Source organism: Lontra canadensis, unplaced genomic scaffold (assembly GCF_010015895.1).
Source record: "Lontra canadensis isolate GAN:19392208 unplaced genomic scaffold, GSC_riverotter_1.0 scaffold62, whole genome shotgun sequence".
Classification (NCBI taxonomy): domain Eukaryota; kingdom Metazoa; phylum Chordata; class Mammalia; order Carnivora; family Mustelidae; genus Lontra; species Lontra canadensis.
Genome location: NW_022631056.1, coordinates 8809179 through 8833372, shown reverse-complemented (window position 1 = coordinate 8833372; position 24194 = coordinate 8809179). Strand labels below are relative to the sequence as shown.

The following is a 24194-nucleotide window of genomic DNA, read 5'->3' as shown; positions in this document are numbered from 1 at the left end:
AAATTCATGCTGACAACTCCCAACTTTGAATAGAGGCACTCCTATATAAAACATCAGCTTTCTCTGAGAAATTTAAATCTTTTTTTTTTTTTTCACTCTTAAAAGCGGGAAGTAGATAAAAGTTGGTCAATTTTCCTAACACAATCTTCTTGCTCACAATTCTTCAAACAAAATTCCTCCACAGACAACACTTGAAACTATTATTAAAACTCATGGAAGCGCCTCTTGGCAACCCACATCCCAGGTGATATTTTCATACTCTGTAACACTTAAATATATTCTAAAGTCAAGTTCTTTACAGGTTGATATCTGGGACCCAAAGAATGAGCACAATAGGCCATTATTTTTTGGGCAAAGGGATACTGAGTCAAGTTTTCTATACTTTAGAGGCAACCCAGGTCACATCTTTCTTTTTATCTACAATTATGCTACTACTGATATACTAATTATAATACATAATACCAATTATGATATATAATATATAGTACATAATACATGTACTGCAGTTATAAAAGTTAAGTTTTACATTGAAGGAGGAATTGTCTACCTATTTTTTCAGGATTCAGATCATAAGCATTTCTGGGCAGGGTACCTAAGACCAGTATGAAGGACAGATATCTTCTTAATAAATGAAAATTAATGTAATATTCATTGGAAAAGAAAAGAAAACAAAAACCTTGGAATATCAGACTTGTAGGGAAATAATGAGCTACAAGGCAGTCTCTGAAGAGAACTTGCTGTTCTGGAAGCATCTACTGAAAGCCAAATGAAACTTAAAATATGATGGCATTTGACCCTGCCCTAAATAACAAAACAATATTTTAGATTCTCTTGGCTTTCCCTAAATGCTCTCCTTATTACCTCCATGCCAGGCATAGGTGGCTTCCTCATTGTCAGTCTGACCATAGACGGAAAACCCTTCTACCCCGTCTCCCTTTAGCACAGCTGAGAGAACAGGGCATTTTCCAACTAAAAAGCTAAAGGAATGCGAACACAAAAAATGTTCAAAAATACCCGCTAGGATAAAAAATACTGTAACTGATTCGATGAAGTGCAGATATCTCTTCCCTGGATAACCAGGCCCTAAAGAACACTGCCTGGGATCCCGGACACTGCCACCACCTTAAAACCAGAGCCTCTCTCTGGAGCTTGAGCAATTAAACCAAACTGCAGCTGAGCCCTTCCAGAAAGGCCAAAGCATCCTGCTTACCCCAAACTCGGAGTGCCTGTAAGTTTTAATCACGGCAGGCTGCTGCTGTGTTTTGAGTGCTGCTGTCCCCCCTTCTTCTCCTGTGACAGACAATGGGGCCTCCAGGGATTAATTCTCTTGGTAAATTTGTGAGCAACTGTAAAGTTCATAGCTGTTGTCCTTAGTCACCACTCCGTTTCCGTCTTCTCTTGTTATCTCATTCTCTCATGTTTCACCTCTGCAGCGCAGCGAGCTTTGTCTCCTCTGATACAACCTCTCACAATTCTTTTTTTTGGTAACCACCTCCACAATATTTTTAACTGTGGCTTCTGACATACCAGTTCACTGATTTGTAAAAACCTCTTTATCCTCTCTCGCAGATTTTTAACTTCGCTTCACATCTCAGTGGAAATCTGGCTGTTTCCCGAAAGTTGGTGAAAGGGTGGAGGAGAAAGGGATGTGGGAAGTATCCTCTGTGCCATTCCATTACTCAGTGCCTAACATGAACTAGTTACACAATAAATATTCTTTAAAATGGGTGGCTTATCCTCTCCTATGAAAATAAACCAAACCAAACCCAAATCCTATCCTATTGAAAGGGAATCATGTCATCCTGTTTGCACATGGAACCCTTAGAATTTCCTCCTCTTTAGAAAATATGGTAATAGGACTTACTTCATAGGACTGATTTAAGAATTAAATGAGTTAAAATATTTAGAGTTTTGAGACTTGAACTTGGTAGATAGTAAATGCTCAATAAATGTCACCTGAGATTGTCCGAGGCTGCCCCTCACTTCACTTATATCTCTTCCTCCAGTGAAAATGTCTTCCTCTTCTTTTGGCCATTGTCTCATAGCAGATCCTGAACCTTGTTCTCAATGGGAATAGCTCACTTTTAGAATTTGATGTTGAAATGTCAGATGCTGCCATAACCTCAGACATTTCCTGCTGTATTAATCAGTTTATAAACTGAACCTTTTCTGCATTTCTATCAACTCTTTCCATCATCACTGCCTCCTCTATCCTACCTAGATTCTGTGTTCCATAAGTTGTTTGCCAACATCCTCACTTTTCTTGTGTTATTATGTATCAATACAATAGTCTACTTTTCTTTACTTACCAAGAGTAGACTTATAAATGCTTCAATTTACCCTCAACTGCATCTCAAAGAACAGTCCCAACCTCTGAACCTGCCCCAAATGTTCCTTCCCGACCTGCTCTCTGCTCACCTCTCCATTCCCATCTTGCACCATTGGCTTCCTTAGAGTCAAGCCCCCAACTGTACTCAGAATTCTCAGGCTCTTTGCTGTTCCTGCATCTCTGCACGTGCTGTGTCTTCACATCTGGATTTTTCTCCATACCTCCCCATTCTCCCATTCTGTCTCCCTAGAGCCTAACTACTTCTGTTTATGCTGACACAAAATTAATGTGTTTGATATCGCTCCACAGTTTCAGAGTTGAAGCTCCATAAAAGCATGGTCATGTCTTTGTTCACAGTTGTATCCTCAGAGCACGGTACAGTGAATTGAATCTAATAGGTAGTCAAGATCAATTTGTTCGTGAAGGAATAAATTAAGGGTTTACATACACAGGAAAAGGGTATCTTTCACCAGGACCAAACATCGCTGATAACAAAATGTCAAGTTCGTAGAATAGAGAGGCTGTGAACAACACAGTGCCCATTTTGAGCACTAAGACATTTTAGGAGCGCCTGGATGGCTCAGCGGGGTAAGCATGTGCCTTCTGCTCAGATCATGATCTCAGGGTCCTGGGATCCAGCCCTGCATCAAGCTTTCTGGTCAGCAGGGAGTCTGCTTCTCCTTCTCACTCACACTCTGTGCCCTCCCCATCCCACCCTTCAAATAAATAAATAAAATCTTTTAAAAAAATCACCTTATTTTCAGTCCCCTGAACTTTGACTGAAGTTAGTTAAATTTTGTCTTTTACTCATAATTTTTATTTTGAAACATTTTCTGTGTTCATTTTTTCTGAATCATTGGCTAATACTACAATTAACAATACAGTGCACAGGGCCCCAGAGCAATCCATAGTTTAAAGGAGATACTAAGTTACAGAGGATACCTTTGCTCACACCTATCCTTGTTCTATGATTTCATCTGTTGCCCAGATAAAGATACTCAAGTTCAATATACAGCAGTAAGAAAAGAGTGAGGTCCCAAAAGTTTAAGATAAAAATTAACTTTTATGTCAAAATTACATGATAAAAGTACAGATAAAAGTTTATTTTATCACAGATAATCTTTCATTCATCAAACATTAACATTAAAGGATTTACCTTTACAATCTTAAAATTAGAACTATTTTTTTTTATCATTGACATGATATCACTATTTGCCTGGCATATAGATTTTCTTTTTAATTAGGCTGTTTTTTTGTTTTGTTCTGTTTATTTTTTCTTTTTGTTTTTGGTATTATCTGCAGAGAGGGCGCTGACCTATCACTGATGATTACATTATTGTTTTCAAGACTGCAGAGAACGTTTAATATCACCTCATATTTATAATGATTTTCACTAAATTTAAATTCCTTGAAAGTTTAGAGATTAACCGTGTGTGTGTGTGTGTGTGTGTGTGTGTGTATGTGTGTGTGTACATCATGTACTACTTTCTACCACATTCATATAAGATTAAATTCAAACCATTCTAGAGATACTAGGATTTTCATTTGGTTCATAACAGCAGAAAGGAATATCTAATTCTTTGCTATCCTTAATATGCAACCATCCTTGTGATTTATTCAAATAAAATAACATCTGCTATTCCTTAAATGCATTACTTTAAGTACTTTTAACACTTTAGTAGTATTATTTCCATAAGTTTGTTTAATTAGAACATGAAAATTTATGGTAAAAAACGCCAACAAATCACAATTAAGGAAAGCATGTTGGAACAAATAAAGTGGTGGAGGCAGGTTAAATTATCCTTCAATTTAGAATTCATTATTGGCTTAAATTCATTTAAGACAATTTGGTTTTACAAGAGGACTAGGAACTATAACATCAGGTTTGGAAAAGTGAATCTATCTCATAGTTGTGTGTTTTGTTAGAAATTAATCTCAATTTTAAGTTCAGTTAGTAAAAGACTTCAGGGATTAAACCCACAGCAATCCACAAAATCCACAGCTCAGAGCATGTATTTTTGACAGTCAGTTCCGCTTTTGCTCTCTTCTGAGTCGAGAAAGAACTCTGTGCAATAGGGATTGTAAATTCAGAGTGAAATGGATCTTTGAATGTGCCATCTACTTAGTGGCTTTGTGGTCCTCATGGGATAAACTTCCAGAAGATTCCATGGGTGTTCGAAGTGAGACTAGCTGAGGGAGGGCAAAGGGTGCTCTGCATTATCAGAAGGAAGTTCACTTTGGACTATGCTATGGAAGAGTCACAAGGCTCTCTCGCTCTCCTCTTTTGCCCACAGAAATCTTCTTGTGAAATATGCTTCTGGAATAATTTAGGAATTCAACACAGCTGCATGGGGGCACATGTCATCATTAAGTGTTATCACATAACATGTAGGTTGCTGGATATATTTGAAAACAGAAGGTTCAGACACTTCTCTAATTAAGCTACTCTTATCGAGTTTTATCAATTCAGCAACTATTTAATGAGGAAGAAATATAAAGAAACATCTCATGCCTCATATATTCTAAAAATATGCAAAAATATACATTCATCTCAAGTCATTTGTGAACCAAAGTACCTTCTTGTATTCGATGATGATGTATTTCTGTCAAATCCAGCCATGGTATTATCTGTCTGTCTCACTGGTGTAATCTTCATAGTTAAGGCAATAAGGAAAGACTTTGACATCTTTCTTTGAACTATATTCTATTATTTTTGCCCTAACATTATAAAACAAAAAATAAAAATCATATAAAATAGCATTCAGGTAAGCAATGCCTATGTCATCTTTTCTACTAGATCAGGGTTTCTCGACCTCAGTCCTGTTGACATTCTGGGCCATGTTATCTTTTACTGTGGGAATGGCCCTATGCATAGTCTTCTGTGTAGTAGCATTCTTAGCCTCTCCCCATTAGGTAATGGTAGCACTGAATCCTCCAAATGTCTCAAAAATGGCAATTTTTGGCAAAAAATTGGCAATCAAAAATGTCTCCCAATATTCCCATTACAATAACAGCGATTAACACTGTTTTCTCTTAGTTACACAGATATATATGTATATATATATATATATGTGTGTGTGTGTGTGTGTGTGTGTGTGTGTGTGTATATATATATTTACTAAACAGTATAGATACTGTTTAGTAAAACATGGAAGGGTATTTCAGGTCCAGAATGAGAAATGAGCACAAGATTTCATGCAGAGAGACCTGGGGTTTGGATCCTGCTTTGCTACTCATAGGTGCTGTGACCTTGAGCACAAGGATGCTCACTGTCCCAAAGCTTCAGTTTCCTGCGCTGTTGAAAAGGGGATTCATACTTCAAGGTTGTTGGGAAGATTAATTATAACTGTGCGAGCACCTAGCATAAGACTAGTGGGCCCTGAAAAATATACAGTGTTTCTGCCTGGGTGTCTCAGTTGGTTAAGCATCTCCCTTCAGTGGAGGTCATGATCTGGGCTTTCCACTCAGTGAGGACTTTCCTTCTCCCTCTACTTTATGCTCTCTCTCGCTCTCAAATAAATAAATAAAATCGTTAAAAAATATATACTGTTTGTTATGACTTTAATATAATTTCCTTTGGTGCCCCTGGGTGGCCTGATCAGTTAAGCCTCTGATGATCTCAGCTCAGGTCTTGATCTCAGGGTTTTGAGTTCAAGCCCCACATTGGGCTCCATGCTAAACATGGAACCTACTTAAAATAAATGAATAATGTAATGTAATGTAATGTAATGTAATGTAATATAATATATTTTCTTTAATGATGAATTATTTTAGGGGCACCTGGCTGGTTCAGTCAGTGGGATATGCAACACTTGATCTTAAAGTTGTGAGTTTGGGCCCTATGTTGGGTGTACTTAAAAATATTACTTAAAAATAAAATCTTAAAAAAAATAGATTATTTAAGCATAGCAGTTTAGAGAGCAGACTTGTGTGCTAGAGTGCCTGGATGGGTTCAAATCTCTCTCTACCACTTGAATTTACCCCTCAGATCTTCCTATGGTAACATAGGAATGATACGAAGCACGTTTCATGAGGAAACTGAGGATTAAATGATTTCTCTGCATGTAAAGCATTTGAAAAAATAGCTAGTACTCCCTAAATCAATTTTAAGACATTCATTTTTCCTATTTTAACAACTGTGACATTAGGAACAATTTTCCATAGATAACATATATTGGATCTGGCAATTTTTTCTCCCTAACTCAGAGAAAAAGTACTGCTGGATCTTGCAAACAATTCCAGCCTGATTTCAGTGACAAAAGATATTCTTACGTGATTGCAAATAGTTGGGTTAAACAAATCTTTTGACTTCCATATTTATTAAAGACAACATCTGTCATTCAAGTTATAAACCTTAGTATTAGCTTTATCTCCTCTTTTCCCATGAATCCTGATGTATAATCCAACTCTTAAAAAAAAAAAAAAAAGCTTTTCTTTGAATTTCCAGTTGCATTAATATCCATATCTGTATGTTTATAGGAAATAATCCAGTAGAGTCCCCTAACTACCTTTTAAACAACTCCCCCCCCCAGGTATTCTCTACTCCAAACTCCAAGCATTCTCTACTCCAAACTCTCCTACATAAAATGTGGGAATCGGTTTTTTAAACATAGAGACAAAGATACATTTCTATTAAATGTGCTTCAGTGAATCCCCGTTTCACAGTGTGTTCAGTATAAACGTTTTATTTGGAATTAGAGGCTTTCATAATAAGGCCTCAACTAACCTTGTTGGCCTTAAGTGCCACTCCACTCCACTTCAGGCAAAATGAACCACTAATTGTTGGCTTATACTTTCCACCACCAAAGGTTTTTCATCCTGCTTCCATAGTGCTTGGAATAGTCCATTGTGCTAGAATATTCTTTGCAGCTCCACTTGGGAGAATTCTGTTTGCCTTTTCTGACCCATCTCTAATGTCACGTGGGACTAAAGCAGCTTTGCTTTTCTGAAACCCTAAAGAGTCTTGTGTATTATACTTTTTACATAGTTTGCCTTATTTAATAGTTAATGCTGTCCATATCTTATACCCTCTACTAAAATCCTTTAGAACTAACTCATCTTTTTTTAATCTGTTGCACTAAGAACACTAAAAATGTTCAATGCATATATATAATTATTTTGAATTTTTGAAATCTAATATTTTATTGGTGTACATTAGAGATTTTTTATTATTCCTTTGACAGAATTGACATTTTGCTATAAATTGTGCTCATAGTAAGGATAAAATATTTTCTTTATCTCTCTCTATAGAATTTGTCAAATAAAGGTTCTATTATTTGTGGTAAAATGTTGAACAAAACTCTTAGAAAATGTGGATTAATGGATGAAATACTTATCTTACATATATGTATAATATATATTATATATTTTTTGTAACAAGTGCCATTTTAATATGGATTGCAGTGATGCAAAATACTTTAAGTATCTTTTATAAAGGCTCCAAACACCTATATATTTGATGAGATTAGTTGAAAGAGATTATAGTAACTTTTATAATTGTGACAGTCACAATCATTGTAAGAATGGCAAAATTTCTGCACTGAGATCTTGTCACAGGTCTACCCCATAGATTTATATCATGAATCACCTTCCCAGAAGAGACTTCTAGTAATTTAATTTCTTGACAAAGATTCACTGTGTCTCAATAACAGCACCCACCCCCCTCCACTACCAAAGATGACCTTTGAGAATGAAACTCCAATGAGTTGATACTATGCACAAACTAAATTTCTCCAATAATTGATTCTACTCTGTGGAGTTGGGTCTATTCTTACACAGCTTTGAAAATAGTTGAGTTTTGTCTCTTATCCTTGACAACTGTATCTCCTTTACACACTAACAAAAATATAACTCTCATTCATCATGTTTTTTTAATACTAGGTCTCAAGTTATTCTTTGTGGGTTTTTTCCCTTTCCCTTTCAATTCATACCAGTTGTCTTGAATAACTGGATTGAGCAGCAACTTTTCCCAAAGGACCATTATAAGAAATAATAATAATTATGACAACAATAATGGTGATGATAATTGCCCCACACTTTAGGAGATATAAAGTCTAGATCTCAGTCCTGTCAACTAATTCACAACTGTCCATAGAATGGCTGGCAATCAAATACTATCAGGAAACTATAGAATAATGCTCTTTTAGTAAATTCAACCACTGTCTGAGTACCATTAGGCAGTGCAGATGAAAAGATGAATTAAACTACATGCTCTAGGAAAGTCCATAGTTCTAGATTTATATAGTTAAATGGTTTAATTCTCACAGCAAGTAATTCTTTAGCTTCTTTTGTGTTCTCAGGGACTTCATTTTTATTTTCAGATACAGTGTTGAGAAGAGCACAAGAATAGAGGTGCCTGGGTGCTCCATTGGTTGGGCGTCTGACTCTCAGTTTCTGATCAGTCGTGGTCTGGCGGCTGTGGTGTTGGGGTCTCAGGGTGTCAGCGTCTTGCCCCACACTGGGCTTCCCACTCAGTGTGGGGTCTGCTTGTCCCTCTCCCTCCCCTTCTGTCCCTTCCCTTGTTTGTGCTTGCACTCACACACACACACTCTCTCTCTCTTTCACTAAAATAAATAAAGAAAATCAAAAGAGGAACACAGGAATATATTGAGCTAAAATATTCTGTGATAATAAAGACAGAATTATTTTAAACTTTGTTTCAGTGGGCAGTGGGAAGTAAGGATAATTTTTAAAATCATGCATACTTATTTGATATGATAGATATTACTGATAGGTGCCATTATGATAAAGGTTATAAAATCCCTTAGATGTATTTCATTACACCGATATATTTTGTGACCACCTGATAGGCAAGCATTTCTTAAGCTGCCTTTTCCTAATATTTAATCCTAAATGAAGAATGGAAAAAGATTGTTTCCACCCAGCACCTCTAGTTAGTGGTCAAGAGTGTGGGCTTCGGAGCCAGACATCCTAGATCCCTTCTAGATGACTGACTTTGTCATGTTATCCTCTTTGTGTCCCATTTTTCAACTTGTAATATGGGAATAACAATAGCATTTTCTAAAAAAGATTTTATTTATTTACTAGAGAGATGGAGAGAGACCACGAGTAGGCAGAGCAGCAGGCAGAGAATGAGGAGAAGCGGGCTCCCCCGCTGAGCAGAGAGCCCAATGTGGGGCTCAGTCCCAGGACCCGGTGATCATGACCTGAGCTGAAGTGAGGCGCTTAACTGACTGAGCCACCCAGGCGCCCCAACAATAGCATTTATATCATAAGGCTGCTGTAAGAATAAATATATTAATGTAAAATGCCTAGCATAGGTCTTGTATAGAGTAAGCACAATGTAAGTATAGTGTATTCCTATTATATTTATAGAAAAGGAAAATGCAATAAAAAACAAGTCTTTCGAATCAATACTAGAATTTTCCTACAAAAACCTAAATAAGCACTTAGGATCAAAGGCAATTTTGAATGAAAAAATATGTCTATATATATATTTACATATAAAAATATATGTATAATATATAAATATTTATAAAACATATATGAATATTTATATATATATAATATGCCTATCTATCTATCTATATCTATATCTATATATAAATCTGACAGGATATGTGCAAAATATAAAAAGTAGTTGTCAGTGATATATGGGCAGATGGATACTTTTATTTTCCTCTTTAGGCCCATCCATTTTAAATTTCTGGGTTTTTTTCCTCCTATAAAAATGTGTTATCATACTTGTTAAAATGTTCTGAGTTATTGCCATTCAACAGAATCAAACCACTTCAGAATTTAAAGGCACAGAAGCCATCCTATCCAACTTACACATTTTGCAGATATGGACTCTGATACTCAAGATATTATGTAAATTACTTAAAACAGCATGATGCATTTCGGCAGAGCTGGGATAAGATTGCTAATCTCCTAAATTCAACTTCACCTTGTAGGCCCCCATTGCAATGACAACTGATGAAGAAGTACAACCATAGCAAAAGTCTATCAGAAGTGTATCTTAAGAAAACCCCCCGAGGGATTCGAAATCATCGAAGGGATTCTAACCACAAACTGTCATGTGAAGGGAAGGATTTGTGTTAACATGGTCAGTTAAAGAACTTTCTCCTTTTTATATTTTGTTTACAGTTAAGGTAAGACTCTAGGGACTAGAAAGTGTGTCTCCAACAGTGAATATCCAATATACCCACCGGTGGCTTGATACAGTGACTATGTCTTGGTAAGTCTTTGACTTGTCCTATAATTCGGGCTACGGGAAAACACTGCTGGAGCCCTGACGCCCATCTAGTGAATTCTCAAACATGCTTCACTATGATGGATGGAACAAACCTGCTGCAGCTCCTGTGCTGGACAACACCCACGTGCCAATGACAGGTGGCACTCAGGCGGACCCTTTTGCTCTGCAGACTGGCACCTGGTCTTGGCAACACAAGAGCTGCCAGTTAACGGACATCTTTGACTTCAAGGCATTTCATATTCCGAGTGTGTCCCAGCTTGTTAGTTGACCACTGGCCAGAACCCAAATTGGATGCCAGTTCCTGCATTGTTCCCGAGTGGAGATTCTCAACAGATGGGCCAGTGTGGTCACAGGATGGGGCAACATGCACTCCTCAACCTAAGCGGCAATGAGTTTAGTGTTAACAGCAACTATTAGCACCTATTTGATGAAAACACAGAGAAACGACCATTTTGGCATCCCTCTGAAAGTTGCTAATTAATCCTGTTTGTAAACAAAATCTATATCTTCAACTTCCAACAAAGTAACTTTGACCTGGTCCAAATTTAACTTTCAAAACACTAAGAGAATTTATGTGTGGCTTATGAAATTGGTCTAAAAATTACCCTTAACATTAATGCTATATTAATCCCATAAAGTTACTCGTAATAGAGTGTTTCTAAATGATTATCTAAGATTTTATCTAAATATAAAATTTGCAAGTGGCTCAAGTGCATAAACAATTAATAATCATGTAATTATGAAGCCCATTAGTTTAAAATACATATTTTAGGGGCATCTGGATGGCTCAGTGGGTTAAGCCTCTGCCTTCAGCTCAGGTCATATCTCAAGGTCCTGGGTTCAAGCCCCGCATCAGGGTCTCTGCTCAGCAGGGAGCCTGCTTCCCCCTCTCTCTCTGCCTGCCTCTTTGCCTATTTGAGATCTCTCTCCCTGTGTCAAATAAATAAAATCTTTTTAAAAATACATATTTTATGCTGGACATATTCTAAATCAAGTCCTGGCCCTAACATGTATTAAGTGTGACTTTGGAAGAAAATTATTTAAGCTTCTATCTCCATATCCCTCAAATGAGGAGTTGTATTTTTCTAGAACACTATTGAAAATAACGTAATTAACATGCAGAAGTGTGTGACAAATAGCATGTTCTTCAAAAGTACTTGCTTTTATTGTTTCAATAGTCTTCTTACAAAAGTGATGGTTTTCCTATTATGAGCTGACAAATGATAGAGTATAATGTGTGAAATTTGAAAGTCCCAACCAAGATATCTTTTTGAACTGAGGCAATGATGAAATATCTGGGCCATGCACAATCTTCCAGAGGTAGAAAATTGGAGGTAACTCTCAGGCTAGGAAAACTGGCTAGCTGAATATATAAATAAATCCATATGATTTTAAAAGCAAGAGTGACATTTATTGAATCAAAAGGATTTTATGTGATTCTATAGAAATTGGCCAAAGAAAGAGTGTCCTAGAAATTGTATACTCAATATTTTTCACCTTCACTGTATTTCCCTTATAGTTTTTATATAAGTAATAAATGCCAGCAATCAGCTGAATTTATAAAACTGAAGCACTTGTTATGTGTATCCATGGTACAGTATTTACAGTGCTTTGAATTAGTTATATCATTTTAATAACCTTTTGAGCTAGAATGGATGGCATAATTATTCACTCTGTATGAATGAATCAAAGTGTAGGTTAGTCATTAGTCCCACTGCATTGCTGGTCCATTTCTTCAGGATGTAAAACACAGAGTTTAAATACCTTCTTCAAGGTCACACTCCTAGTTAGTGGTAGAGAAATATGTCAAACACCATTTCCAGAACATGGGAGTATAACTAAACAGATAAATGATTGAACAGTGTCAGAACAAGCCTAAAGTCTAACATCTCTGGCAATGGCCTCAGTATTCTTCCTGCTATTAGTAGCTATATTAAAAGGCCTCCCAGTAACTGTACATGTAGTTCTAATTTTTTCTCTAGATCGAATGGCTAAGGCATCTGGATAGCTGAAAAATCATAGAGTATTCGTTTATACTTTTCTTTTTCCCTAAACCTTAGGAACCAATCCACTTTTCAGATGTCACATATCATGTGTTATATACATTGCTTTTCTCCGGCTCTCAGTTCTTTTCCTTCTTTTTAAAAAAAAAATTAATTGACCAATCTCGACCAGCCTACCTAATCAGCGTGGTTATTTATCAGGAGCCCAAATTACCACATGTCCTTGAAGCACACACTATATGTGAAGAAGGCCCATCTCCCAGCAGCGAGGCTGAGCACCTGTTCAGCATCTCTCCATCCCAGAAGCACATGCTCTAAACAATAGAGCTTCAAAACAATTAATATAAGAACATTTTCCACAGCTAAGTGAAAAGAGCCACTTAGTGTAAAAATGCTACAAAAAAAAAAAAAAGGAATTATAAGTGATTCTATTCAGTTTCTTTTCTTAAGGATTCATGTATTTATGTGAATCTCACATTTCACGGAACTAAGAACTCTAAAAAATCTCTCTTAAAATAGACTTGCACTTTAGAAAAAGGAATTTGTCAGTGGCTTCAAGAAAATTGATAGAATTTTGCACCATATATCTTGCAATTCTTAGTCTCAAGTCCCTTTTCTATTTTTATGAAATATTCATGAATTATATCCACTATGTGCAAGCCATCAACCGCATTTAAAATTTGCAGGCATACATAAGAATGTAAATGGCATATTTTATTTCCTTTTTGCTTTGACAAGCTATTATGAACATTCCTTTCTGTACTCTAGATCTTTATTAAGAAAGTTAGTGTCACTTTAGAATTGGTTTAGAAAATAAATAAAAATGAAATAGAAAAAATCATGGCGCTAGCTATACGGTGATACAACAAAATTATATGAATGATGAAGTACGTTAAATCTCCTGTTTGCAATTCTTTAACAGATTGCCAATAATTAACTGAAATACAATCTGTACTGACAGGCCCAGATAAGAAATTGCAATTAGATTCATTGCACTACTCATTAACTAATTTCTGAGAAGGGATATTTTTATTCTCCTCACTACTATTCAATTGAACAGAATACTGTAGTGTTGATGTATTTTAATTTAATTTTTATTTGTTTCATTGTAAATTGATTATATTGTTTCTTTCATATTAATACATGGTATTTTTCATAGAGCTTCAGGATATAGATGTATATTATATATATGTATGTATTTTTATTTTGATATAACAAATAGGCACTATCCATATGGTAAGATGAAACATAGCCTAAGATGAAACATTGTCTTAGTATTATAAATACTGGCAACTTTTATCATATGAAACACTTTGTGGAAAGATGTGAGGAAGGCACGAGTCATCAAAAGAGTATTAATTAGCAAAAAGCTCTAGGTTTGCCTGAGAAAAAAGATGTGGTACCCAAGGAAGAGACTAGGATTACTTTAGTCCTGACTTTCTTTAATGTATTGTGTATGTAAATAATTTCCCACATCACCCAATCTGGTTAACAAAAAATAAACAACCAAGAACAGCATATTTATCTTGCTGAAAATGACTTTTTTAAAACAGAATACCAGTGAGCATTTAAATATAGTAGGCACTTAATAAATGTAGGTGATTCCGAAAAGGGTACATTCTACCACTTAAATTATACTTAAAAAAAAAATCTTGTTTTTAAAAAAATAATTATTATAAATAATAAAATCTTTCCCCTTACCTCCCCATCTTATTCCCTCTACCTATTTCATTTTCATATTGGTATGAAAAATTCTCGTCCATATGTAAAATTCTCGTCCATAATAGATGAGTCGATTTTCACTTATTTGAGCATACATATATGGAGCCCCTCTGGAAAAGATACTGATATTTGACATAATCACAGATCAAAGCAATGTCTTCTTTTTCTCCCTAAAACTTCCAGTTGTGAAACAGTAGCATCTTCAGAAGTTTCAGCAAACAATTAACATTCTGATAGGAGCATGTAATAAGGTAAACGCTCCTTCCTATTTTGTTTCTTTGTTATATGGAAAATACCCAAATAGACAACTTTTCCCTGGTTGGGCATTAGGGTTATTGCTAGCCTTAGGAATTGCTACTTTTCCCACCTCACCAAAACACTCATCTAATCAAAAAAATGTCTTTAATACAACTCACCAAGGGTACATTTTAATTTTATTAAAGATAGTTATGAGAAAGGTCAGGAGTTTAAAGGCTAAATCAAAGAAGGAGCTATATGAGTACTACTAAAAAAAATATTTTCACAGTAAAGATAAAAAAAATACGCGCTTAATTCATCTCTGGTTACTGAAAGTTTGGCACAGATATCTTCTTCTGTGTCGAAGGTTTAAATAGCTATCACAGCATCTCATAAATTTAAACTTGAATTGAAAAGCTTTTCTTGTCTCCAAAAGAAAAATAGTCACATATTACTTACATAGTAATTACAGGCTATGCAGCTGCCCTACAAAGCTTTACTATAAATGTGTTAAGCATGAACCACTACACAAACCTTATTCAAATTGCATTAAATGTTAAGCCAAGGAAATGTCATCCTCCACACCACTTCACACAATTGCCTACACAAGAACAATGGCCATCTCCCTAGTCGGAGACTTAAATAATGTAATAGAATCAATGTTGTTGATTTAGGCTACGGTTGGTTAAAAGTCATTACTGTTATTCCTCACCAAGTAAAGAGGTCTATTTCCCCCTCATTATGCATAAGTGAGGCTTATGCTAATGAATACAAATCTAAGAATGAATAAGCTTCTTTGAAATACCATTTAAAGATTGAAAATTCAAGAAAGAGGACATGGCTTCTATCGTGACAAAAATATTGACCTCAATTTCTATACTGCACTGATCCTCACTTTAAGCCTTTCTAACGGAAAATTTAAAGCTTACGCAGCATTTCCATTTGCTTAATACCTTAAAAATATTTAGCTGGTCACACAAAGCGCAGTCGTAATATCATGCCAGTAATAGAAAAATAAAGAGGCCAGAAACCTATGACAATGTTTTAATGAAAGTTAATGGAGGTAAGATTTCTCAAAATTTCAACCTTGTCTTAAGAGTCCTTTCTATCATCCATTCTAAACATGTAATATACTGTTCTTTTGTTTTTCTCATTTGCAATCCAAAGCAAATGAATTTCATAAGATCGGAGGATATTGTAGCAACTAGAGGTGTCAGACTTATGATCTAATGCCTAAAGAAATCTGGGAACAAATCAAACTGGGCTTGATTAAGTTTTATTTTACCTTAATTCAAAGACATAGACCCATTACAATGCAACGCACTTGTTCAACTTCCCATGTCTGAAACATTTGTGTACTGGATCTTTTTTAATGATTAAAAATGGCAGGATCATGAGGGATGTTCTATGGATATCATGTAACCCCTGATATGATGTGACAAAAGGGCATTCTCTGTGGCTTTCTTCCCTAACACTCCACAAATCCAATCTAATTGTAAGAAAATACGAAACAAATTCAAGTTTGGGGAACGTTCTGTAGGCTACCTGGCCAGTACCCCTTAAGACTGTCAAGGTCATAAAAACAATGAAAGATTGAGGACCTGTCATACTAGACTAAGGAAACATGAAAAGTAACATGAAAAGCAATATTCTATAATATCCCAACTAAATACCCTAGATTGGATCCTGGAGCAGAAGGAAGACATTAATGGAAAACCTGGTGAAATCAAAAGAATGTATAAACTTTAATCATTATGCATTAGCGTTTGTTCATTAAGAATGGCAAATGTTTCATCATAATGTAAGATGTTAACAAGAGGGGAAACTGAGTATCAGGTATATGGGAATTCTCTGTACTATCTTTGTAATTTTTCTATAAAGCCAAAAATATTCCAAATTAAGGTTGATTGTTTGTTTTTAAAAAATGGACAAAGCTAGGGCGCCTGGGGGCCTCAGTAGGCTAAGCATCTGCCTTCTGCTCAGGTTATGATCCCTGGGTCCTGGGATGGAGCCAGCATCTGGCTCCCTGCTCAGCAGGGAGTCTGCTTCTACCGCTCTCTCTGCCACTGCCCCTGTTCCTGCTCTCTCTCTCCGTGTCCCTCAAATAATTAAATAAAATCTTTGTAAAAATTGACAAGGCTTTTTACTCCCAGTAATTCGAAATTAACCTTCATCTATACTATGCCAAATTTTACTATACAATTCATCTCTCAAATTCATATCAACATTTTAAAATCACACATTAAGTGCTCTCAAACTTGAGGATAATTATTGACTATACATAGAGGATAGACGCTAATAGCTCCACTCCATAAACTCTTCTTGCTTTTTAACCTGTTTCTCCACTGAGAAGACTTGAGGAATCTCACATTCACGAACTCCCACAACAACACTCCTTCAAAACAAGGTGTCTAACAGCAAAGTGAAAAAGGAAACAGGAGAGATGACTTTTCCCATGATTTAATCTGAAAAACTAACCAAATTAAAAGTTTCACTTGTTTTATTCCTATAGCAAAGAACCTCTCACTGATTCTTTCTAATGTTTGGTCCATTTCAGACAAGTGTTTTTGATGATACAATTTTAGAAAATATAGTATCAGAGGCTTAACGATAAATAAACCAAGGTTTTTTGAATGAAGGAATACATTCAGTTAAGTATCCATAGCAGAAAAAAGGTGCCTGATGTCCGTGAAAGCATGTTTAATTTCAGACAGTTGAATGAAACCTAATTTCTTTTTTTTTTTTAGAAAAAAATCACAAAAAACACAGGATGTGAAATTTTATGCAGATGATGATTGTAGTAGGAGTGATGGCTATAGTTTCAGAAGGTAAGACTAGGGGGAAGACAAAGCAAATCTTAAATCCCAGGGTCCTGACTGGGGAGGGTATGTGCTATGGTGAGTGCTGTGATGTGTGTAAACCTGGCGATTCACAGACCTGTACCCCTGGGGATAAAAATATATTATATGTTTATAAAAAATAAAATAAAATAAAAAAAAATCCCAGGGTCCTGGGGTGGAGAGCCCATGTAGGACTCCCTGCTCAGCGGGAAGCCTGTTTCTGCCCCTCCCCCTGCTCATGGTCTGTGTGTGTGTGTGTGTGTGTGTGTGTGTATTAAATAAATAAATAAAATCTTAAAAAAAAAAAGCTAGACTTGCTCATTAGAAAAAACACTTGAAAACGTTTGGTCATAAAGGGCAAGGTCTTAGAAAGATTTTAGACAACCAAAAAGTTAAATATTTTTATAAGAGGGTGACAAGCAGTTTTGGACTTCCCCTAGAGAGTTGAATGGCTGGGTTTGGGGTTGGGTGATAGGAAGCATAGAAAAGAGATGGAGGAAAAGATCTCCATGAAGAGATGGAGACCGAGAATGTGGCAGGCGGTCCCTAAGTGACCAATTCCCTGTGTGGATAGTGATGTCAAGGATTCACTACCTTTCCACTATCGTGTTGCACAAAACTTCTGCTTCACTCCAGAAGCTACACGCAGCAGCCTTTGCTTAGTGAGGCTCTGGACAACCAAGGAAGGCAGGCAGTGTCCAGCAGATGGAGAAATATCACAATAGCAGAGCCATCATTGGAGGCAATTAGGCTAGGTAGTCAAGAGTTCACCAGGAGCAGAATGGCAGACCTGGAAAGGGCCACTTCAGCATCGTTGATAGTTGGGGACAGTAGATGGATCGGGCATTTATGTGAAAATTCGATGAAGGAGTGACAGTAAAATCCTGGAGGACTTTGGCATATTATTAAACAGCAGCTACGTGGCTCACATATGTAAAAACCATATGTGTGGAAATAATACACTCAGCTATAAGAGTGTTCGGTGGTACGATGGGGATGTCTTTTTCTTCCTAATTGTTTGACGGTCATCTAACAATTTTCCACCCCTATGATGTTCTTACCTTCCTCTTGGCAAGTCGGCATCATCCTTTTTCCATCTCACAGTTGGTTGAGGATCTCCCTGGACCTGACAACGGAATTCTACAGCTTCTTCCTCCAGCACCACCTGGTTAATTGGCCTCCTGAGAAATGTGGGTCGTTCTTAGGAAGGAAAGAAGAAAAAAAAAAAAAAGCAACAATGGTAAAACGAAATGAATGCTGTGCATGTTTTAAGTACGTTATAGAAAAAACGTAACTCTGTATCTCAAATGTGTCTTGATTCGACCTTATGAATCCAATGTAATTGAATAAAATAAAATATTTTGGAATACAGAGGTAGCTCTGATTTATATGGAACACCATACAGTCTTCTGGAAAATATTAAATTGATTTTTCAATGAATTCCTGAGCCAAATCATGTAAATCCTGTCATAAAAAATCTGAACACTGAATTCCACGGAAAGAAGGAAAGAGATAAAAAATGATCACTTGAATCTATCACAGTGGCTGAATGGGAAAGTTAAGAATTGAAACCAATGGAAAATATCAAAAAGGAAACTAATCTTAGTTCTCCATCAAGAATGCTAGCGTTAATCAGAGTTAAAATAAAAACTTAAAAAAAAAAAAAAGAATGTTAGAGAAGACAAACAAAAACGTTGTGCTCTCACATATCAGTGTTATCTAAATTTTCCCAGATAGGCTATCATTTCACAAGGACCCCAAATTTCCATGAATGTTTTCGCTTAGTGTATGAAAATCTCTCTCCCTGATTTTTTTTCTTAAATAAAAAAGCTGTCAATCTGACTTTTTCTCAAGTCAAAAACACTGATATTATTAATTATTTTAAACTATTTATCATCATATATAGTTTTCTGGGACCACTTCCAATTATCTTTTTAGTGTTCCAGATTTTTTCTTTACCTAACTCTTATGTTTATTTTTCTAGTAGTCTGTTTTCATTCTCCTCCCCTTTATTTTTGTTGTTGTTGCTTTGCACCTATCCTCCTTACTCTGCATTTCAGTACCCCTCTACATAAGGCTAGGAAAACAATCAATCCTTGTCCATAAAAATATTACCACCTAACAGAAATATAAAACACGGTCATTTTATGGATTTCTAAGCACTGTAAGTTCTTATCTAGTTTCTTCCCTTTCTGACAATGGTCTGATACAGGAAACATTACCATTTAAGTATTTATTAGCACATGTCTCCAAATCATAGAGAGTCCAATAGTGCTACTTACTGAAGTAGAAAGAGAAGTCAGAGAAAAGAAAAATGAAATCCATTGGGAATTGACACAGTTTATCTGGCCATATGGCCATATTTAGTCACTTAAGACTTTAGTTTCAAACCCAATTTAAAAATGTCAAACAAATGGCAACAAAACTAAAACATATTTAGCAAGAAACCTTTAAAGAAAATAAATCACTTCAAATAGCATATATTAAGAGTATAGGAAGGATGTATATAATTTTATTGTCTAAATAAAGATCTGTATTTATAAAATAAATGTGTAAATTGCAAGAGACATATTGTATTGCAGTAAAGTCAAGAATCATTGGCATTCAGAAGGAAGACAACTCCATCTCTCCCCAGGGAAGCTGACAGTATGGATCAAAATTTTCTCTAAAAGAGCAACCTACATATGCTTACATATCTGCACTCTGAGACCTCAAAATCCCAAACTGTGAAACAGGCAAACAGAACTTTTCATGGAGTACTTTTTTTTTTTTTTTTAAGATTTTATTTATTTATTTGAAAGACAGAGATCACAAGTAGGCAGAGAGGCAGAGAGAGAGAGAGAGAGAGAGAGACTGAGAAGGAAGCAGGCTCCCCGAGGAGCAGAGAGCCCGATGCGGGGCTTGATCCCAGAACCCCAGGATCATGACCTCAGCTGAAGGCAGAGGCTTTAACCCACTGAGCCACCCAGGTGCCCCCATGCAGTGCTTTTTTAAACACAGAATTTAGAAATAACCTATAAAAACTTGGAAGGAAAAAAAAGGTTGCTCCTAAAGACTTTAGGTAGTCAGAATCAATTAGCAGCTAAGGCCCCTCCCTCAAAGACAGCAGAACAAATCTGCATGTTGGATGGAATGATTTACTATCATCCTTTTTTTAAAAAAGATTTTATTTGTTTATTTGAAAGAAAGAGAGGAGAGCACGAGTCAGGGAGGAGCAGAGGGAAAGGGACAGGCAGACTCCGCACTGAGCATGGAGACTGTCTCGGGGCTCCATTCCACAACCCCAAGATCATGACCTGAGACAAAATCAAGAGTCCGTTTCTCAACTGACTGAGTCATCCAGGTGCCCCGATTTAGCATTATCCTTTTGAACCCTGGACACCCTGTGCTCCAAAAAACTATTTTAGCAGTGGCCGGTTGATACTGAGCCGTTGTTTGTGGCGGCAAATAGGCAACAGAGTTAAGTACAGTATCCCTGTGTGAGTGCTTGGAATGCTAACAGCACAAGTGAATCATGAGCACAGGGAGCAGGATTAACTTTTTCTTTCCCATCACTTGGGGACATTCATCTAATTCATCTAAAAGCTGCAACGACTCAAGGTTAAAAGAGAGAGCTAAGCCACTGTTAATAAGGCTTGAAACTGAGAAATCATCTGTCAGTAGACTCTTCCCGCCCACTCTGATTCTAATGGGTGTGTTGTGCTGCAACCTAGTGTATGGAGAGAAGTCATTCTCCTTATCTGCTCTTTCATTTAGCACATGTTAACACAGCTTTTCCTATGGCAGACTTTGAGCTTGGTTGCTGGTGAACAGCTTGGTTTCATCAGGGAGATGAAGCTAGTTAGACAGATGAAGCTAGTTAGGGAATGGCGAGACCATGAAGGTCTTATAGGCCATGTCAAGGAATATGAGTTCTGCCCTGGGAGTGCAAGAAAGCTGCTGAAGGATTTTAAATAAAAAAGCAACATTTCTAATAACATGCAGAAAAGACTGTGTCGGCAGGTCTGTGGAAGAACTGGAAGAGAAACATGAAATAGTGAATTAGGTCAAATGGTTTTTGTAAGAAATTATTTCAGCTTTCGACTGATAGAGTGGTTCTATGGATATGGAAAAGGGGACGGAATGAAGAGATAACAGAACTGAGTGATCAGTCAGATGTGAAGGTTGAAGAAGAAAAGTCTAGAATGATCCTCATTTCTATTTAGCAAATTGGAACAGATTGGCACGTGGAGTATGGTTATGGGCTGTGTGTGTGTGTGTGTGTGTGCACGCGCGGATCCTTTCATCACAAAAAAATGGTAGATAGGAGAAAAATGAACACCTTATCCTTATCCTTATGCCACTGTGGTCAGGTTTCTGGGGCACCTGGGTGGCTTAGTCATTAAGCTCCTGCCTTTGGCTCAGGTATGATCCCAGGGTCCTAGGACCAAGTCCCACATTGGGCTCCCTGCTCAGCAAGAAGTCTGCTTCTCCCTCACCCACTCCACTCCCCCTGCTTGTGTTCCCTCTCTTACTGTGTCTCTGTCAAATAAATAAATCTTTAAAAAAAAAAAAAAAAAGAAGATAAAGGAGGCTGCTTACATATTAGAAGGGAAAAAGAAAAAAATATGATTACATCTGTAGATATTGAAAAGCTCTTGGATTTAAAAAATGAATAAAAAAGGAATCAAAACTTAAGCAAATGCAAAACTTTTTAAAAATAATATGCTAAAAACATGCCTACTAAAATCAGAAATAAGATGGACATGGCAACATTAATGATCAATAAGAAAATGAAAGAAAATGTGAATATTGGAGAAAAGAATAATTTTGATAATTGATAATTGCAACAAAAATAGAAGAACTACATAGGATCATTGTAGCAACACTGGGAAATGGGTGCTTTTTTTCCCAACCATTGGAAAATGGGTGCTTTTAAGAAAAATTGTGGCAGATTCATATGTTGCTAAACTAGTAGGTCATTGGAATGATAAAGTTATCCCTCTCTCTCTGTCATCTATGTAACATAGAAAATTTTCATGACATTATACTAACTATGAATTAATTTTTATAACAGTATGTAAGACTAGTTCCATTAAAACACACATGGATATTTTTCAGGCCAAATTTTTGTATGCTTCCTTTAAGATGCTACTTGTCACAAAATTGCAACATATGAATGTAATTAATCCAAAGGGTAAACTTTACATTAGATTTGTTACAAAACCAGAGTTACTAAAAGCAAAGTTGTTTCTTCATCCTTGGGACACTGTCAGGATCCTTGAGGGTTTTTGGGCCATCCTATGTGTTCTAAGCCCCACTGTTTTGTATGGAGACACGTTAAGGCACCTAATTTATAATTTCAAGAAGAAGGAAGATATAGGATCTCCTGCTGCTGTTCTGATGAACTCAGCAGGGGTGGCCAACTTCGCAATGAACTTTCACTATTTCCTTCTGCCCTCAAGCAGAGTCTAGTTGCCTAGCAACTAGATAACCATAGGGGAGTATGTGGTATAGAATTTTTGGAAGCCTAACATTGGCTCATGAGGGAAAATGTAATTCAATTGATAGGAAAGAAAAAAAAAAAAAGACAATGCAAAGAATAAGCCAGATAAAAGTCATTTGCACATATAGGGCACATCAAGTTGGGTTTCATACTTGAGTATCTTCAGTTGTACCTTTCAACAAAGTGACATAGACATTTACTAATACATTAGAGTCTGGTCACAACTTTTAAAGTATTATTCTGGGAATTTCCACAGCACCCATTATAGTAATTATCTGCAAATTGTATTATTCATTATTCCAATTGTTTTCTGCTAATTATACTAAATTCACCTTTTACCTCAATTTTAACTGCCTACAAAAACCAGTATGTTAAAAACTGTAGGTTTGCCTATATTTATTTAAACGGAAATATGTTTTTTATAAGAATTATTTTCCAGTTTCCTTAACTAGACTTTATTTCCAGAACATATGAAAACTAGAAATATGAATATTAAAGACCAAAGAAGTTGTCCAGGTGGAAAGCATATTTTTGAAGGCTTTGCCACTGCAGTGACCACTGTTATCATGAGCCAAACATAAAGCCATGCCCCTTTCAGACACAATTTGCAAAATTATAAGGAAATGTCTTGGGGTTTGCTGTTTTGTGTCAGAATCATCTGCAAATAAATGCAAAGTTATCAGCATTAGAAAGTAAGTTGATAAGTAATCATATTCAGTACTCATTAATGCCCATGAGGGAAGTTTTGCACAATTAAATATAGGTGAAAACATCTTGAACTACTAAATCATGAGCAAACTTAATTTTGAGGCATGTAAAATAAGGTCACTGATTTTTCCACGTTACCACCTTATGTCTGATCACATATTGAAAATCAGGGGGAGAAACCTCAAGGGCTGTTTTCTGACTGCTTATCAATTAGATCAGAGTCCCTCCGAATGGCCTGATCCCTAATTATATAGCCATGAAGTGATCGGAGGCAATGTCTTTGCCAATGCAATTAACATTTTTTTTTTAATGTGAGATTAACTGGATTTGAATCACCTGCATAACTTGCTTACAGGGTCAATCTCTCTTGAGACGTTAGTATTGTTTGACAGTGTGGTACAGCTTTTAAGTAGTCAGGTCAATTTAATCTCAAATTGGCATTCTGGAAAATCCAACTCTGTAGGGCTGTAATAACATCAAATGCCAAGTCTCACTATGGTTGTGTCAATGATGTTCCGAAAACAAAATGTTAGCTTTCATACAAAATACGGTAAGTCTGAAATGCGGTTGCATAATCTCTCTTAAGTTTCTTATTTACATGGGACAATGAAGGAAATTAAATCCCCAGTGAACAAAATTTCCGTTTTCAACTGCA

At 36.3% G+C, this 24194-nt stretch overlaps 1 protein-coding gene across 24 annotated transcripts in view; it reads right to left on the bottom strand.

Annotated features, from left to right (window-relative positions):
* ROBO2 (roundabout guidance receptor 2) overlaps positions 1–24194 on the bottom strand; it is a 1669704-nt gene that overhangs the window by 143933 nt on the left and 1501577 nt on the right. For all 24 annotated transcript variants that reach the window (XM_032878035.1, XM_032878033.1, XM_032878031.1 and 21 more), the window contains one exon: positions 18408–18546. In XM_032878035.1, coding sequence (XP_032733926.1) covers positions 18408–18546 — 139 coding nt within the window. The remainder of the gene's footprint in view (positions 1–18407; positions 18547–24194) is intronic.